Genomic DNA, 18,966 nt, shown 5'->3' with positions numbered 1-18,966 from the left:
CCATAGTGATATGGGAGCTACTTACTTTATGAGGGATCTATACACATGACTTTGAATTAGATTACTTTCATACAAAGTTGTGTGCATGTGTGTGTGTATGTGTGTGCGCGTGTGAATGTGTGTGTGAGTATGTGTTTGTGTGTGTGTGTGTGAATGTGTGTGTGAGTATGTGTTTGTGTGTGTGTGTGTGTGTGTGTGTGTGTGCCTGTGTGTGTGCATGTGTATGTGAGTGTGATTGTGCATGTGTATGTGAGTGTGTGTGTGCATGTGAATGTGTGCATGTGTGTGTGTGTGAATGTGTGCGCGTGTGTGTGTGCGTGTGTGAATGTGTGCGCGTGTGTGTGCGTGTGTGAATGTGTGCGCGTGTGTGTGCGTGCTTGTGTGTGTGATTATATGTGTGTGTGTGCGTGTGTGTTTGTGAGTATGTGTATGTCTGTGTGTGTGTGTGTGCATGTGTGTGTGTGTGCATGTGAATGTGTGTGTGTGAGAGAGTATGTGTGCATGTGTGTGTGAGTGTGTGTATGTCTGTGTGTGTGTGCGTGTGCATGTGCGTCTGAGTGTGTGTATGTGTGTGAGTGTATGTGTGAGTGTGTGTGTGTGTGCATATGTGAGCGTGTTTCCACTCACATGTAGGTTTGACATAATTGTGCATATTTTTAGTAACAGGAATTGAAGCTGATGTATTGAGATTGTCTGACCAAAGTCATGCTTTGCAATAAATCCTATTATAAAAGACACATATCTTAGCAGCGTGGGCTGTGTAATACATGTAACGAATGAATAGGTCTGCACTGACAGATCGCTGAGTAAGCGCAGACAACATATTACCACTACAGTGCCAGGGCTAGGTTCCTGGACTGCAATCACTTTGCTTTCCTGAGTCAACTGGAAAGCAGTGCTGGAAAGATGAATCAAAGATCAAGAGACGCCCAAGGTGATTGCCATCCAGTGGTTAGCACTGCTGCCTCAGAGCACCAGGGATCCAGGTTTGTTTCTGGCCTTGGGTGACTGTCTGTGTGAGTTTACAAGTTCTCCCCATGTCGATGTGGATTTCCTGTGGGTGCTCTGGTTTTCTCCCACAATCCAAAGATGTGCAAGTTAGGTGGATTGGCCATGGTAAATGTGTGGCGTTATGGTGATAGGATAAGATACTCTGTCAGAGAGTTGGCATAGAATCAATGGGCTGAATGGCCTCCTTCTGCACTGTAGGGATTTATAGAATCATAGAATCCCTACAGCGCAGAAAGAGGTCATTTGGCTCATTTGAGCATGCACTGACAACAATCCCACCCAGACCCTATCGCCATAACCCCACATCTTTACCCTGCTAATCTTCTTGCCACCAAGGGACAATTTAGTATGACCATTTAACCTAATGCGCACATCTTTGGAGCGTGGGAGGGAACTGGAGCGTCCAGAGGGGAACATGCAGATTCCACACAGACAGTAGCCAAGGCTGGACTTGAACCGGGGTCCCTGGCGCTGTGTCATTCTATAACCTCAGTAGAAAGTGCAGATGTGTAGTCAGTGGCATAGACCCCATTTGGAATATTGTGAGCAGTTTTGGGCCCCAAACCTAAGGAATGATGTGCTGGCTTTGGAAAGGGTCCAGAGGGTGTTCACAAGAATGATTCCAAGAATGAAGGGTTTGTTATATGAAGAACGGTTGAGGAGTCTGGGTCTATGTTCGATGGAGTTTAGAAGGATGATGAGGGGGGAATCTAATTGAAACTTACAGAATACTGAGAAGCCTAGGTAGAGTGGACATGGAGAAGATGCTTCCACTAGTGGGAGAGGCTAGAACTGGAGGGCACAAACTCAGAGTGAAGGGACACTCCTTTAAAACTGAGATGAGGAGGAATTTCTTCAGCCAGAGGGTGGTGAATCTGTGGAACTCATTGCCACAGAGGGCTGTGGAGGCCAGGTCATTGAGTGCCTTTAAAATAGAGATAGATTGGTTCTTGATTAATGAGGGGATCAGGGGTTACAGAGATAAGACAGGAGAATGGGGATGAGAATCATATCAGCCATGATTGAATGGCGGAGCAGATCCAATAGGCTGAATGGCCTAATTCTGCTCCTATATTTATGGTCTTATGGTCCTATGGACAATAAATGCTGGCCTAGCCATCATGTTGTCTATAGCGCAAACAAAATTCAGAACCCGCTCTTTCTGCAGAACTGACAGTTCATTATAACCTGCTTCTGCAAAACTGGATCTTCAGCAATAACAGAAATAAAATAAAGCGTTGATCTAGGATGAAGCTTATGTGCTTGTCAAAAACACATTTGATAGAATTGTTATTCACCACCAGCTGTATAACCAGTTTTTATATAAAGATGTTCTCGTGTTGCATGGTTGGGAGGAAGGTGGTCCATGGAATTTTTAGAACACAGAAGGGGGCCTCAGAAGTAAAAAGGTGGAGAATCTCTATTGAGGTTGTAGCTGGTAGAGTTGACCAGGGAGAACCAGTGGGTGTTGTTTATTTAGACTTCAGGAGGCTTTCGACAAGGCCTCATATAGAAGATTGTTACTATGTAGAGTTGAAGCGCATGGGATTATGGGCAGTGTCTTGAGGTGGATAGAAAGTTGAAACAGGAAGCAACAAATCGGAATGAATAGGTCTTTTTCCAATTGGTAGTCAGTGACTAGTGCAGTACCACAGAGATCTGTGCTAGGACCATATTAATGGTTTGGAAAAGGGAACTCAATGCATTATCTCCAAATTTGAAGATGATACAAAGTTGAGTGACAGGGTAAGCTGTGAGGAGGATGCAGAGATGCTTCAGTGTGATTTGGACAGGCTGAGTGAGTCAGCAAGTGCATGGCAGATGCAGTACAATGTGGATAAATGTGAGGTTATTGGTAGCAAAAATAGGAAGACAGATTATTGTTTGAATGGATGCAAATTGAGAGAGGTAGATACTCAACAAGACCTTGCAGTCCTCGTGCATCAGTCACTGAAGTAAGCGTGCAGGTACAGCAGGCAGTGAAGAAGGCAAATGGTATATTCACCATCATAGCAAGGGAATTTGAACATAAGAATAGTGATACTTTACTGCAATTGTACAGGGAGTTGGTGAGGTCACCATGGAGTATTGTATGCAGTTTGGGTCCCCTTATTGGAGGAAGGATATCCTTGTTATACAAGGAGTACAGCAAAGGTTTACCAGGCTGATTCCTGGGATGGCAGATCTGTCACATGAGGACAGACTGAGTTGGTTAGGATTATATTCATTGGGGTTCAGAAGAGTAAGCAGGGATCTCATAGAAACTTAGAAAATTCTAACAAGATTGACAGGATAGATTCAGAAAGAATGTTCCCGATGGCGGAGGAGTCCAGAACTAGGGGATCATAGTTTGAGGATAAGGGGTAAATCTTTTAGAGCTGAGGTGAGAAAACATTTTTTTCACACAGCGAATCTGTGGTGAATGTGTGGAATTCACTAGCACAGAAAGTAATTGAGGCCAGAACATTGTCTGATTTCAAGAAGAAATTAGATTTAGTTCTTAGTTCTAAAGGGATCAAGGGGTATGGGGGAAATGCAGGATCACGGTATTAAATTCGATGGTCAGCCATGGTCATAATGAATGGCAGAACAGGCTCAAAGGGCTGAATGGCCGACTCCTGCCATTAGTTTCTATGTATGTTTCTATGTAAAACATCTTACATTCCCTGCTCTACAGGCAACTGTATTTCATCCTTGTAAATGCAAACCTGGCAGCTAAAGAATTGATAATTGCCCACAGCAGAGTTGTTGACAGGACAAACAGGTTAAAGCTAGGACAGTTGCTGCTTACAATGATAAGCAAACTCCTCATTTAGAGTGCTTTTTTCTTACAACATCAATAGTGATCATGATGGTGGAGAAGATTAATGGAATGTACCTAGTCACAGTGCTGATAATGTTAGAAGGCACTCAGTTGAACAGAAATGTTGTGCTATTTAGCTGTAGATCATTTAGACACACTTGTGTGTTTTTTCTTCAACATTCACGGGATGTGGGTGTTGCTGCCACGGTTGGCATTAATTCCCTATCCCTCATTGATCTTGAGAAGATAAATACATAAAATTAGAAAGAAGCAATGCGAGTCACGGCACAATGTCACAGTGGTTAGCACTGCTGCCTTACATTGCCAGGGACCTGGGTTCAATTCCAGCCTTGGGTCACTGTGTGGAATTTGCATGCTCTCCCTATGTCTGCGTGGGCTAGCTTTGGTTTCCTCCCACAGTCCAAAGATGTGTGGGTTAGGTGGATTGGCCATGCTAAATTGACCCTTTTGTCAGGGGGATTAGCAGGGTAAATATATGGGGTTACGGGAATCAGGCCTGGGTGGGATTGTGGTCAGTGCAGACTCGGTGGGCCAAATGGCCTCCTTCTGCACTGCAGGGATTCTATGACAAGGGCATAGAAAGTTTCCCCCACTAATAATTTACTTTCTAAAATGTAGTCACTTTAATTTTTGCACAGCAACACCCCACAGCAACAATCAGATGGATAACTGTTTACTGCTTTGATGGTGTTGGTTTAAAGTAAAGGATAGCCAAGGAACAGGGAAAACTCCCCTGTTCTTCTTGAGACGTCCATGGGATCTTTGACATCCACCTATTCAAAGGCAGGTGGCCTCATTTGGTGGCTGACGTGAAAAATTGCACCTCCAGCCTTGCTGCACTCACTCAGTACAGCACTGAAATGTGAGGCGAAGATATATACCCCAGTTTTGACTTAGAACCTAAACCCTAACTTAATGAAGGGGCATGGGTCTTTGGAACTCTCTTCCTGACAAGCTAGTGAAAGCAGAGTCTCAATATTTTTTAGGCAGAAGTGGATAGATTCATGTTAAGCAAGTGAGGGTGATAGGTTATTGGTGGGAGGGGAGGGGGGTATAGGCGGGATGCAGATTTGGGTTTACAAACAGATTATTAAATGGCTCAGGAGACTCGAAGAGCTGAATGGCCTGCCCTGCTCCTTTAGCTTATGTTTTTAAGTATTTTTGAAATGGGATCACTGTTGTAATGTGGGACAGGCAGCAGCCAATTTGCACACAGAAAGCTCCTATGAAGAAAGATGGGATGAAATGACTAGCTCTTGAGTTATGCTGGTTAAGGAATCAGGGACACTGGAGAAAGCTTTAGTGCAGGGCTAATCAGGCCCCAGTTTGCTGTTCTTTTCTCAGTGCTGCACTGAAGTGCCATTCTAGATTTTGTGCCCAACTCTTTGCAATAAGAACTGAAACCAAGAATATTTGATTAAGTGGTGAGAATGTTATCACTGGTCCAAGACTTAGAGCAAGCCAAAACAATGGTGTGGTTTTAATTGGCATGGTAAGACATTCTATTTGAGAGGATCAGTGACAGGACAGGAACCCTGTTTAGAGTGGCACAGTGGTGTAGTGGTTATCACTGCTGCCACAGCGCCAGGGATCCAGGTCCAATTCCAGCCTCAGGTCACTGTCTGTGTGGAGTTTGTACATTCTCCCCATGTCTGCACAGGTTTCCTCAGGGTGTTCCGGTTTCCTCTCACAGTGAAAAGATCTGTTAGGTTAGGTGGATTGGCTATGCTAAATTGACCCTAGTGTCGGGGGATTAGCGGGATAAATATATGGGATTACAGGAATAGGGCCTGTGTGGGATTGTGGTCGGTGGAGACTCGATGGGCCGAATGACCTCCTTCTGCCCTGTAGGGATTCTATGATTCTATACACATTCTCCCTGTGTCTGTGTGGGTTTCATCTGGATGCTTCGGTTTCTTCCCACAGTCCGAAGATGTGCAAGTTAGGTGGATTGGCCCTTAGTATCAGGGGATTAGCAGGGCAAATATGTCGGGTTACAGGAATAGGGCCTGGATGGATTGTTGTCGGTGTAGGCTCAATGGGCCGAATGGTCTCCAGCTGCGTTGTAGGCATTCTATGATCCTTATTGATGGCAGATTTTGCAGCCAAGGAGAATATAATAATGGTATGAATCACAATGATATAAAACAGAATTTAATCAAACCATGAGAGGAACCCTTTAGGAAGTACATGCATTTACACTGCACTGCCACACTTATCTCAAGATGTCTCAAGCACTTCAAATTTAATGAATTAATTTGAAATGCAGACAGCCTGGGTAGGTACACATTTTAGCCCCAAATTAGCAAATGGAAAGGCGCTGTGCGAGTGATTATCTTGAATGATTGATGTGAGTAGGATTAAGGCTTTATTTTTGAGGTGATGATTGATGTCCCCCAGTAAAATATAAAATAGCTTTTGTAAAAACTGAAAACTGCAGGAACTTGTATCAGCGAAACGTGAAGAGTGGCTCTGATACGGAAAAGTAGCCATGTTATTCACCAGTAGTCTGATTGTAAGGATTTGTTATGCTACAAAGGTAATTTCTATTGATCTGCTCAAGGACGTTGGTCAACCAGCAATATTGTGGGAAGACTAAACCAGCGACATTTGAAAGGTCAGCTATCCATACTTGGACATAGTCAACCAAATAGCTAAATTACCAAAGCATTTTTTTTTGGGTGTGGGGGAAAGCTTGTGCACTAGATCTGGAGGTGACAAAGACTTTGATATCCTTTATTCTCCTTTTCTGTAAATAGCCTGGGTACAGTGAAAATCCACAGTGAGGATTATTGTTAATGTTGGAATTTTGCAGTAATGGAGTACATGCTGTGCATCAGCAATCAACAGCTGCTGTCTTCAAGTGGGGAAGTTTCAGAGCTTCATTGCATTGTTTTAAAAATAACTCACTTTGGGTGTTAGAGGTGAACTGGGAGAGTCTGTTTCTTTACTCTGCAGGCTTAGAAATAAACTGGTCACAAGGTATATGCTGGCTTTAGACTCATTTTTTCCTCAACATACGATTATTGCAATTAACAATTTTGGGGGTGGCACAGTGATGAGTACTGTTGCCTCGCAGCTCCAGGGACCTAGGTTTGATTCTGTCCTTGGGTGACTCTGCAGAGTTCACATGTTCTGCATGGGTTCTCTCCGGGTGTTCCAGTTTCCTTCCGCAGTCCAAATGTGTGCAGGTTAGGATTGGGCATGCTAAATTGCCCTTGATGTCCCAAGGTGAGTAGGTCAAGGGATTGGCAGGGTAAATATGTAGGTTATGGGGGTAGGTTATAAGTAAGATGCTCTATCAGACGGTTGGCACAGACTCAATGGGCCGAAGACCTCCTTCTGCATTGCAGGGATTCTTTCTATGACCATTGTGTAGTCATTCTGGGAGGGCACTATATATTTCTTTCATTTATTTCAGCAATAGATTCAACCTGGTGAGACATTCTACTTAAGCTGCTGAAAAAAAATTAGCTGCCCACTGTTGATCTCTTTCCCTGTCACCATGCTGGGTAAGGTCAGCTAGGATGGGACAATATCCAGGCCCTTTGAGAATGACAGTGGAGTTAATTGGAGCTGTTTCTGAGTTGTGTTCACATATTTTTTGCTGCAAGAGGGTACCTGCTCACATAACAGAATATCAATGAGATTCAGAGCAGAAAATCTCTTTTTCACTGCTGGTTGAAGACTAAATGTTGGCCAGGACCTCAGGCAGAACCCTCATACTCTTCTTTTAAATCCTAAGAAATAGCTTCCCAGCATCGCTTATTTCTACCCAAGAAGGCTGATGAGAATGTTTTAATGCCTCATCCTAAAAGATGTTTCTTCTGATTGTCCCTTCTTTACTGCATTGAAATGTCAGCTGGAGTTTGTGCTTTAACCTGCTGATTCAGAGACACCTGACAATGTAAGTAAATTGACAGAGTGATTGCTTGTCTAGAACTGCTTGGATCTCTGGCCATAGTCTGCTTCTTCCCTTGAAAGAGAACACTTGGCCTATCACGTGTGTGCCGGCTTGAGAAAAGCAAGCCACCAGCTTAATCCTACTTCCCAACATTTGGTTACAGGCACTTCAGATTCATGTCCAGGTACCTTTTAAATGAGCTGATCGTTTCTGCCTCTACCAGCTTTTCAGGCAGTGAGCTCCAGACCCCTACCACAATCTGGGTGAGAAAGGTTGCCTTCATTTCCCCATTTGGCATATCTACTATAACTCTCACTTATTTTGACAGATGCAGCATAGAAAGCATTCTTTCTGGTTGCATTGCAGCTTGGTATGGCTCCTGTTCTGACCAAGACTGCAAGGAACTACATAGGGTCATGAATGTAGCCCAGTCCAACATTCAAACTAGCCTCCCATCCATTGACTTTGTCTACACTTCCCACTGCCTCGGCAAAGCAGCCAGCATAATTAAGGACCCCACGCATCCCAGATATTTTCTCTTCCACCTTCTTCCATCAGAAAAAAGATACAAAAGTCTGAAATGTACCAACCAACTCAAAAGACAGCTTCTTCCCTGCTGCCATCAGACTTTTTAATGGAACTATCATATATGAAGCTGTTCTTTCTCTTCACCCTACCTGCAATTGCAACACCATATTCTGCACCCTCTTTTCTTCTCTATGTACTTAATGAACAGTATGTTTTATCTGTGTGGCACACAAGAAACAACACTTTTCACTGCAGCAAGTTTTATTTATTAGTCACAAGTCGGCTTACATTAACACTGCAATGAAGTTACTGTGAAAATCCCCTAGTCGCCACACTCTGGTGCCTGTTCAGGTACACTGAGGGAGAATTTAGTATGGCCAATGCACCTAACCAACATGTCTTTTTGGAGTGTGGGAGGAAACCCACACAGACACGGGAAGAACATGCAAACTCCACACAGACAGTGACCCAAACTGGGAATTGAACCTAGGTCCTGGTGCTTGGAGGCAGCAGTGTGAACCACCATACCACTCAATGCATGTGACAATAACAATTCAAATCAAAATAATGTTTCTAATCACTTAGCAACTGTAAAATTAAGAGGGTTTATAAAAAATCTGGCCATCCCTTCAATATCCTCCAGTCCAACAATTCCTGGAGATCTCTGCAAACAGCCATCCCAGTCTCTCACTCTGGCTCCCCCCGAGCATCTCTAATTTTCTTTGCTCCACCATGTATGGTCTTACCTTCAGTTTGCTAAGCAGGAGAGTTCTGAACTTCCCTCCTTCCCACCTGTTCCTTCAAATTCATCGTTGGCCAAGCTATTGATCACTTGTCCGAATATTTCCTCCCTTGGTTCCGTGTCAGGTCCTACTTGCTAAAACCTAGGGATGTTTCATACGCTAAAAGCAGAACTTGTTGTTTGGCGATGTTCTTTCAAAGAAAGCAGGAGCAACAGAAACCAAAGGGCTGAGGGTTAGCAGCTCATGAGATCATCTGCTCATGGTGCTGCAAAGCTGAAAAAAGATCCAGGCATGAAATGATTACTTGTAACTGTAAACCACGCATTTATTGAGGGCTCAAGCTCAATGCCTTCCGGACTGTAGAAAATTTGCAAAACCAGAGAGGCAGAAAAGTACATGCATCAAACCTAGTCAGTGCTAATCCAAGAGATTAATACAAAGGAAAGACAGCTGCAAAATGCTGAAGAAGAAGCTTCTCTCTGTGAAATGAACTGGCTCACATTGGACCCACAGGACTATGAAAACTGGAAGTGACACTATGATGCAGGAATTTTCATTTTCTGACAACATGCTACAATTGTTATTGTGAAAGTGCCATATTGCTGATGAGTACAAGATACCTGGAATAGGCTTCGACTGAGGCTATGCGTACAAGTTAAAATTCCTGTTCTGGCGAGTTCTGGGCGAGCAACAAAGTCTGAGTACCCAATATTTAAACTCCACCAACAATAGCAAATGGCTGAATTCCAGTGATTTGGTTATGATAAATGCTCTAATGGTTATTCATCGTTATGCATTGATGCCTCTTCCATGCAGAAGATTCCATATTCATGTGGTACAAAGATTTTATTTAAAAATGAAAATTAGTAAAAGCCTAATTTAAAAATGTATGTTGGTCAACATTGTAGAATGTTAGTTACATCTGCAAAGCTGCTCTGATATCTGTTACTGAATCTGTTCCCTGATAACAGGTCAGAAACCAGCCTTAGTGTTTTATTTATCAGTTCATCATTTCAGCATCACTCTCCACCTTCACAAATTTAATAACAGGAGCTTGCGATCCTTCCCAGCAGATTGATGCACATTTTCTCAATGATCCTTGTTCAGTCTTGAGAAACAAATGCAAAACAAAAATGGAGGATTGAGTTGCATAGGCCTTCACGTCAATTCAACCTTCAAGTCCTCCCCGTACTTGCGGATGAGCTTAGTGTGATTGTGATCCACAGACCACAGGGGTGGAAGGTGCTGAGGCCTCATGTAATCCAGGAAGTGCTGTCGCCAGCATTTCTCCAAAGCCATAAGAGCTTGGAGCCCACCAGCAGCACAGGACTGTGTCACCTTCAGACCATGAGGGATGTAGCTCTCGTTGAATATCCTGAGAGAGAGAGAGAGAGAGAGAAAAGCTGGTTGAACCATCGGGAGATACACACTGTCATTCTGTCCATACATCAAACTCCAAACACATATTAAAATTTTATGGACATACATGAAGTAGAATGTTATACATGGTTATCCTAACACGTTTGATGATAATAAACACCAGTTTGGCCAAATGGCCTTTTTCTGTGATGTGACACCAAGATAAGTAGGAAAGCAAGTTATCAAAAGAAGGTAAAGAGTCTGCAAACCAAACTGATTCCAGGGATTAAACAGTTTGGGATTGTACTCGCTGGACTTTAGGTTGGGAGGGGATCTGATCGAGGTATCTAAAATTATAAAGTAAATGTAGACCAAATGTTTCCCCTTGTGGGACAATCTAGAACAAGAGATCACAGGTGTAGGTTGAGAGGTGGTAGATTTCAAACTGAGATGAGGAGCAACTACATGTCGCAGAGGGTGGTGAATTTGTGGAACGCACTGCCCGCCCCATAGTGCGGTGGAGTTTGAATCTTTAAATGGTTTCAAGAATGAGATGGATATATTTCTAAAAAAAAGACAGAGAGATATGGGGAACAGGAAGGGAGAGATCAGTCATGATCTGATTGAATGGCAGAGCAGGCTCAAAGAGCTGAATTTGCTTACTCCTGCTCCTAATTCCTATGTTTGTATAGAGTTAACGAGTGAACAAATATTTAGCAGATGGTGGACAACATGGGTAAATATGACTTTTTCATATTTTTGGACAGGAAGAATAGTAAAACAGCATATCATTTAAATGGATAACGGTAGTGGAGTTCAATGGTACAGAGGGATCTAGGTGTTCTGTTAAATGAATCATATTGGCCTGTAATTTTGAAACTTCCAGGCAATGTAACGGTGGAGTACCCCAAAGGTGTACTGGAAAACATTAGTCCTCTCCCCCCACCACGGAGGTCTCCAGGTAAGGATACCCCAGCAGTTGCACACGATGTTCAAACTTTTGTTAGACAACTGCCCTGCAATCAGAACTGAAGCAACATGGTGGCACAGTGGTTAGCACTGCTACCTCACAGCGCCAGGGACCCAGATTCGATTCCCAGCTTGGCTCACTGTCTGTGTGGAGTTTGCACATCCTCCTCGTGTCTGTATGGATTTCCTCCAGGTGCTCTGGTTTCCTCCCACAGTCCAAAGATGTGCGGGTTAGATTGATTGGCTATGCTAAAATTACCCCTTAGTGTCCTGAGATGCGTAGGTTAGAGGGATTTACGGGTAAATGTGTAGGGATAGTGAGGTAAGGCCTGGGTGGGATTGTGGTCGGTGCGGACTCAATGGGCCAAATGGCCTCTTTCTGCACCGTCGGTTTCTATGATTTCTATGACACTAATACATGTGACAATAATAAATCAATTGAAAATCAATTGTTAAAGTCCACATCTTATAGACCAATCTTCCGATCACCTGTCCTAAATTTTGCTTGTTAAAGTTTCTGTGAAACACCTTAGTAACGTTGTTACCACATTTAAGGCAAAATTTAATTGCCAGATGTTTGTGGCAATTTTTTAAATTCATTTGTGGGACATGGGAATCGCTGGCTGGGCCAGTATTTATTGTCCATCCTTAGTTGCCCAAGGGCAGCTGAGTCAACCACATTGCTGTGGTTCTGGAGTCACATGTAGGCCAGACCAGGTAACGGTGGCAGATTTCTTTCCCTAAAAGAACAGATGGGCTTTTCTGACAATCGACAATGGTTTCATGGTCATCAGTAAATTAATTCCAGACTTTTTTTTTTACTGAATTCAAATTTGCACCATCTTCCTTGGCAGGATTCAAACTCTGATCCTCAGAACATTAGCTGAGTTTCTGGATTAATAGTCTAGCAACAAGGTCATTGCCTTCCGCACTGAACATCTGGAATCAAGATTTTTCTCACCGGGTTTCCAGCGATGCTCCCTCTTCCAGGATTTCTCTAGTCACTGTCTCCACACCATAGAAAGCCTTTAGGATGCCCTCCAGTTCTTCCCTCCGAGCCTCAGGCAGGCTTTCGGCATGCAACAAAGCCCGTGCTCCAGAACGCACCTGCCTGCGGGCTGGGTCCTCCAGCAGACGGATACTTTCCTCACAGCCGATTGGTGCACCGAACTCCTTGGCCAGTCGCTGCTTTAGGACATTGTCATAATAATTTGAGGTGGCATGGCAGGCAGTGCACAGGAGCAGGACATCATGAGAATTGTGGTCTTTCATCTGGATCGGGAAATGTCTTCGATATTCATGGGGAACAATGTTCTTCCTGAAGAAACACAAATCATTGCAATTGCTTATCTAAAGTTCACTGGAAAATATTATGAGCGTTACATAAAGTGACATTATAAGTCTGGGCCAGAATGGGGATGATTGGGTAATCCTCCCATCAATCAAATGTCAAATCACTGGGATTAATTTTATATAGTCCTTGTACTCATTACCTTTGCGTTCACTGAGCTGTATTGGCATTCGATCTGGCAACACTGCAAAAAAAAACCTCTTCTCAAATGTCTCACTTCTCCTGTTATCTTTCAGGTCCACAAGCCTTGAGGATCTCCATTTTAATAACATTTTGACCTCTTACACATTCTTGATTATCACCTTTTCACCAGTGTGGCTGACCTTCAGTTGTCTAGGCCCTCAGCTATGGAATTCTTTCCCCTCCATGCCTCTCCTTCTCTCTCATTCTTTAAGGTTCTCCTTAAAATCCTAGCTCTTTGACTAACACTTTGGTTACTGTGGCAACAGGAGTTCAGAGGCCTGGAGCACCCAAGCTTATCCAGTAAACAAGCTGAGCTGTGTCCACCATTGACAGCTGTGTCCATTATTGATAGCTGTGTTTTCAACTGTCTGGGCCCTAAAGCTCTGAAATTCTCTCCACAAGAGCAGCAGATACCCCTCCAAGTCACTAATTTGGAAATATATCCTTGTTCCTTCACTGTGGCTGGGTCAAAATTCTGGAATTCCCTCCCTAACAACACTGTGGGTGTACCAGCACCTCAGGGACTGCAGCAGTTCAAAAAGGCAGCTCACCACCACCTTCTCAAGGGCAACTAACAAAGGGCAATAAATGCTGGCCGAGCACCCAACACCCATATTGTGTAAATGAATAGATAAAAACAACCTCCCTCAGGTCCTTTAAGAAGCTCCTTAAACACGCTGTGAGCAAGCTAATATTTATTCTCAGGGTGAATTTCTTCTCATTGTTGAATTTTGTTTGATAATGCTCCTGCACTCATAGAATTCCTACAGTGCAGAAAGGAGGAGGCCACTTGGCCCATCGAGCCTGCACCGACCACAATCCCACCCAGGCTCTATCCCCACAACCCCATATATTTGCCCTGCTAATCCGCTGACACTAATGGACAATTTCCCATAGCCAATCAACCTAACCTGCATATCTTTGCACTGTGGGAGGAAACTGGAACACCCAGAGGAACACCGGGAGAATGTGCAATCTCCATACACACAGTTACCCAAGGCTGGAATTGAACCCGGGTCCCTGATTCTTTGAGGCAGCAGTGCTAACCACTGTGCCACCATGCCACCCCTCCAAGTCACAATGGTAAAGGTGTAAGCTATTGTTGTTCAGTAGTTCAATGCCCTAATGCTGGAATATTCTGACATTTTAAACTAGTCGGAGGCTGATATGGAAACGGTGAAGCCACTGAGGGAAACATGTAATCCAGCTCAGAACAAATGTTACATAGATCAGATCAGATCAGACCAGGCAAAATAACCCAGTCTGTCTTTTACTAAATATGATAACGTTAGTCATGTGGGGTAGGTAAAAGGCAGTAACTGTTGGATCCCCACACACAACCGCTCACCTGATATAAGACTCTCTCTTGCCACACACAACACACAGGTTCTCCTTGGTTTTCAGATAATAGTCTTCCTGAGACTCCGGTCGTCCTGACGGTTCAAACTTCAATTTCACAGTAAATGGGTCTTCGCTGATCAGTTCTAAATGAGGAACAGACGCCTGATCAAACTTGACTTTTGAGGAATATTAAATGATCGAGTAACCTTTGCAACCATTGCTAGAATTAGCAACTTGCAGTGTGCCGAACTCCTAGAAATACCTAATTAAATTCTTTTAGAGGCAAGTATGAATGGAAATTTAAAAAAAAAGGCTACTATTATTGGGCCCAAGGAAACAGGATAAAGGAGAAGAGATAGAGAAATGACAAGAACAAATCACAGGACATTAGTAAACTTGCAAAGTGGGTGAATAATTGGCAAAAGCAGTTCAATGCCAATAAATGTGAGGTAGTACACTTTGTTGGGAAGAACTGGGAGGTCACTTGTTACTTGGAAGGTGCAAGTCTATGTGAGTTAGAGGAATAAAGAGATTATAGAGTACAAGTGTACCAATCACTAGTGTTGCACCTCAGGTCAGCAAAGCCATGACAGAAACCAACCAAGCAGAAGGAATAGAACTGAAAAGTAGGGAAGCTATGCTACACTTGTATCAAATCTTGCTTAGACCATCTAAAATACTGCATACAACTCTAGATACCATATTATTAAAAGGATATGGTTGCACTGATGGTACAGAGGACATAAGTTTACTATAGAGGGCATGAAGCATGGGAAAAGATGGATGGGATATAGGAGCACTGGAGACAACATAGGGCGGGCCTGTCAAATGTGCAGCAAATCCCCCGCATCCTGCATTCTCCAAAGTCCTCTGGGCCAGGTCTGCCAAACATGCCGGACATTCAACTGGCTTGTATTTGAAAAATACTGTAAAGCTGCTTGTCCAATTACAGCTGGTTTCTCATTACATTTACTGTCAATAAGCTCACTAGTGAGCCTATCATCGCCAAATGAAGGTAGAAACCAGCCAGTGAGTGGACAAGCAGCAGAAGGATGTGTTTTCCAGCTCAATTCCAAAAACTGGACAGGAGCATGGAGTACTGGAATAGGGGCGAGACAGAGGAAGGCCACAGGAGCAAGGTCGAGGGTGGTCATGGAGGGTGAGGGAGAGAGTGGTGTGTGCTCATGTGAGCGAGGAGAGGGGGAGAGTGAGCTGAGTAAGTGGAGACAGTGAGGTGAGGGAGGAGACCGTGACTCAGATTCAGCCTCAGGATTCTCATCGATCCTCACCCCCAGGCACCATGCAATCTCTCATACCCTCAGGGCTGAGTGAAGGTGTGAGCACCCTGAGATTGGGAATGACAAACAAATGCTAATTGACATCTTTATTCAATTACTCTTTTTTTTAAATTATCAATTTATTGTTTTGACTTTTTTTGCTCAGCAGGTTGTTTTTTTTCCTACATCAGGTTTTTTGTTTAAAATCCATTTTTAATGTTGTGCCAAACCTTATCTTTCCAAAATTTGCTCTGCATTCCCTTGAGAGAGGAGAAATCTGCAATGTCCCACTGAACGATACAAGGTTGGGTAAGCCTGGATAGGAAATATAAAGGCACTGGAGAGGGTAAAGGGGATTTATCGGTATGAAGAAAGGATACCAAAAATGCATATATATATATATATATATATATATAAATAACAGAAAAGGCGGGGGGGGCATCAAGAGGGAAGGGGATCGGGAGTCAGGAATCAGGTCGAGGGATCAGGAGGAGATCATCAATTGAAACACAAGCCTACGATTAGTGTAAATGAAACAAGAGATAGGTCTCACAGTGAAAACTTGTCAAAAAATCATTGATATGAACAACTGGGAAATAATTACTGATAGCATTCTGTCAATCTAAGAATGATGCAGAATGTCCCTTGTACCTACTGATCACTGTAACTACTCGTCTGCACTAAAATTTTTATTTTCCTTTTATGGTTCACTATTCTGAGCAGTGACAGGAAGACAAGCCTTTCTTGTCCATAGTGGAGACAAACCTACCCCCAATGCCCTTGTCTATGTACCATTGAGCCTTCTTCCTGTCACAGGTGCACAGAGGTTGTCCATCTGGAGCATGGAGGAAACAGTTATCATACAGAGGTGATTTCCTGCAAGCAGTGAAATAAATTGCAATCATTCCACCTGAAATAATAATCGGGAATCATTTCTTACGCAGCACAAGACCTGAAAGATCAATGAAATTGTTCTACATGCCAACAGAGGTTACATTCTAACCAGAGGTCAGTGCAAAAACCTGAAGGGTGAAAAATCAATGTTAGCAATTAGCAAACGTGCAAGTTTCAAAAGACATTTAGTACTCAAAAGTTAATCTGCTCCATTTAATTTCAGTGACAAAGCACTTCATATTGACTGTTTCTTTAGTGGAGTTCACTGCTGTTTAGTTTACTTTGAGTATCTGCCCCATAAGACAGTCAAGCCAGCTTTAAGTTGCTGTTTGATAGTACAGAACTTGAGTATTGATGAAAAAAAACACATGTTGTCAACATGTTGAAAAACTTGGCCTTGCAATCATCAGACCAATACTCATGAATACCAACTTATATTGTAAGAAAAAAAGTGGTGATTTGTTGGCAATGGACTCTGAATGGTAGTGTTGCAATTGAGAATGCACCATTTAATTGATGACAGTTAACTGCTAAGCTTTTATTTAAATACAAACTGGGTAGATTGAGTTTGGTCAAGACATTGCCGTGGGAAATGAACCAGAGAATGGCTTCATTTTTTAACTTAGTTTAAAAAAGGCACAGTCTGTATAACTGTCCTTCCTGTCTGCAAAGGACAGGACGCTGTGTATTAATTAATATGTGTAGTTTCCAGCACAGATAAGTGAGCCACAGTGCAAGCTCAACTGATAATCTTAAATTGATTTAGTGTAATTCTCAACATACTCAGGACAGAATCCACTTATCAACCAAACAACATTCTCTTCCCATGCAGTACCAATGGTTGTCTCCTTTACATTTGGTATTTTTGTGTAACATCCTGACGAATATAAGATGAAAAACTTCCGCAGCATTTGTCTTTATTCAGTTATCGCTGAGTTAATGAAAATGTTGCACTTACACTCACCTCCTTTGTGCATAACTTCATTTTCTGGGATCATGTTGTTTTAACACTTTGTATGTCAAATTCTCCCCCTTATGAATTCTCTGTACAAGTTTACATGTTTGGCAATGTAATGAATGTGGAGGCTGACCACTGGGTTCATACAAATCTCTTTTTCACTTGTCACTTCCACCATCTTAAACTAATTTTTCTAATGTTCAAACTTAAAGGTTTAAATGAGACAAAATACATATTTCACGATAATTAAGCTGTGAAAGCAATTATTTTAAATTTCTCTTAATTTAGACAGAATAGATAGTGATAAAGCTAACAGTAGATGGAGTAATGATAACTTACCCACATGTTAATGCAGAAAGAAAACAGAATCAAGTAATTACGATTTTAAGACATATAAGTTGATATTTTAAATGCATTTCAAAGTATTTTACTATGATTATGCTTTCAGTCAATGCAAGGTACCAGAAGACATAATGGGAACGTTGAATAGTTTAAGACCTATAGGCCTAGGAACCTTCAGTTAGCATACTCACATCTGGGAGATCATTATAAGGGTACACATTTTGCAACTTTATGAATAGTTGGTTTGAAGCCAGATACAGATTACAACCCTGGGCGCGGGGACAGATATTGTGTCAAACTTGGCAGTGAGTCGGTGGGAACTTCCATGTTGGACCTTACAGTAATGTCTGCTGTATACAGGCAAGAGGGAAACAGTCAGAGCTAGAGTGGGAATAATGTCCAGTCAGTAATGGACAAATAAGAAACATTATGCTGTAAAGTACTATACTATCGGCTGAAGTGTCTGATAAAGATTTACACTGATGTATTGACATTAAATTACTTCTATATTAATGTAAGGTAGAGAACCAAATTAAGAAAATGTATAACTGTCCTGTTTTTTACTGATAACATTAGAACTTATTTGAACAGTCCGGGTATTCTGTATCTGAGCCAACTGATATTATTTCTCCTATTGATAACTGGTTTTAAATAAAGTTTTACCTTTATACTGTGACAAGGGTTTCCTGAATATAATTGTCACCTTGTCGGAAAGCCTCGCTAACAAGCAGCTTTTTGTGTCTTTGAATGCTTTCACTTGAAGACCTTTGCCTCCATTTTATCAGCTCTTCAATCATGTTTGTTAAAGTAAGTAAATTTATTTATTAATGTCACAAGTAGTCTTACATTAACACTTACTATGAAAATCCCCTCGTCGCTACACTCTGGTTCGGGTGCACTGAGAGAGAATTTAGCATGGCCAACGCGCCTAACCAGCATGTTTTTCAGACTGTGGGAGAAAACCGGAGCACCTTGTGGAAACCCACGCGGACATGGGGAGAAACACTGACAATGATCCAAGCCAGGTATCATACCTGGATCCCTGGCGCTGTGAGGCAGCAGTGCTAATCACTATGCCGTCCTGGAGTTGATCATTTTGCCCAAACTTGAGACAGTGTGAACTATATTATTATGTGGTCCTTGTGCATGAGTCGCAAAAACCCAGCCTGCAGGTGCAGCAGGTGGTCAGGAAGGCGACTGGGATGCTGGCCTTCATAGCGAAGGGGATTGAATATAAAAGTAGGGAGGTCTTGCTGCAGCTGTATAGGGCATTGGTGAGGCC

General features: G+C 42.6%; 1 protein-coding gene across 1 annotated transcript in view; it reads right to left on the bottom strand.

Annotated features, from left to right (window-relative positions):
* Positions 1-8,551: 8,551 nt before the first annotated feature.
* The window catches only part of exd2 (exonuclease 3'-5' domain containing 2), a 40,719-nt gene continuing 30,304 nt past the window's right edge, over positions 8,552-18,966 (bottom strand). The window contains exons 6-9 of the mRNA XM_080203031.1: positions 16,260-16,366; positions 14,221-14,356; positions 12,300-12,656; positions 8,552-10,385 (exon numbers count right to left, since the gene is read on the bottom strand). Coding sequence (XP_080059157.1) covers positions 10,169-10,385; positions 12,300-12,656; positions 14,221-14,356; positions 16,260-16,366 — 817 coding nt within the window. The 3' untranslated portion in view covers positions 8,552-10,168. The remainder of the gene's footprint in view (positions 10,386-12,299; positions 12,657-14,220; positions 14,357-16,259; positions 16,367-18,966) is intronic.

This window comes from Carcharhinus amblyrhynchos, chromosome 14 (genome assembly GCF_965287045.1).
Source record: "Carcharhinus amblyrhynchos chromosome 14, sCarAmb.v2.hapA, whole genome shotgun sequence".
NCBI classification, from domain to species: domain Eukaryota; kingdom Metazoa; phylum Chordata; class Chondrichthyes; order Carcharhiniformes; family Carcharhinidae; genus Carcharhinus; species Carcharhinus amblyrhynchos.
Note: the sequence above shows the minus strand (reverse complement) of the source record. Positions and strands in the feature narration are given on the sequence as shown.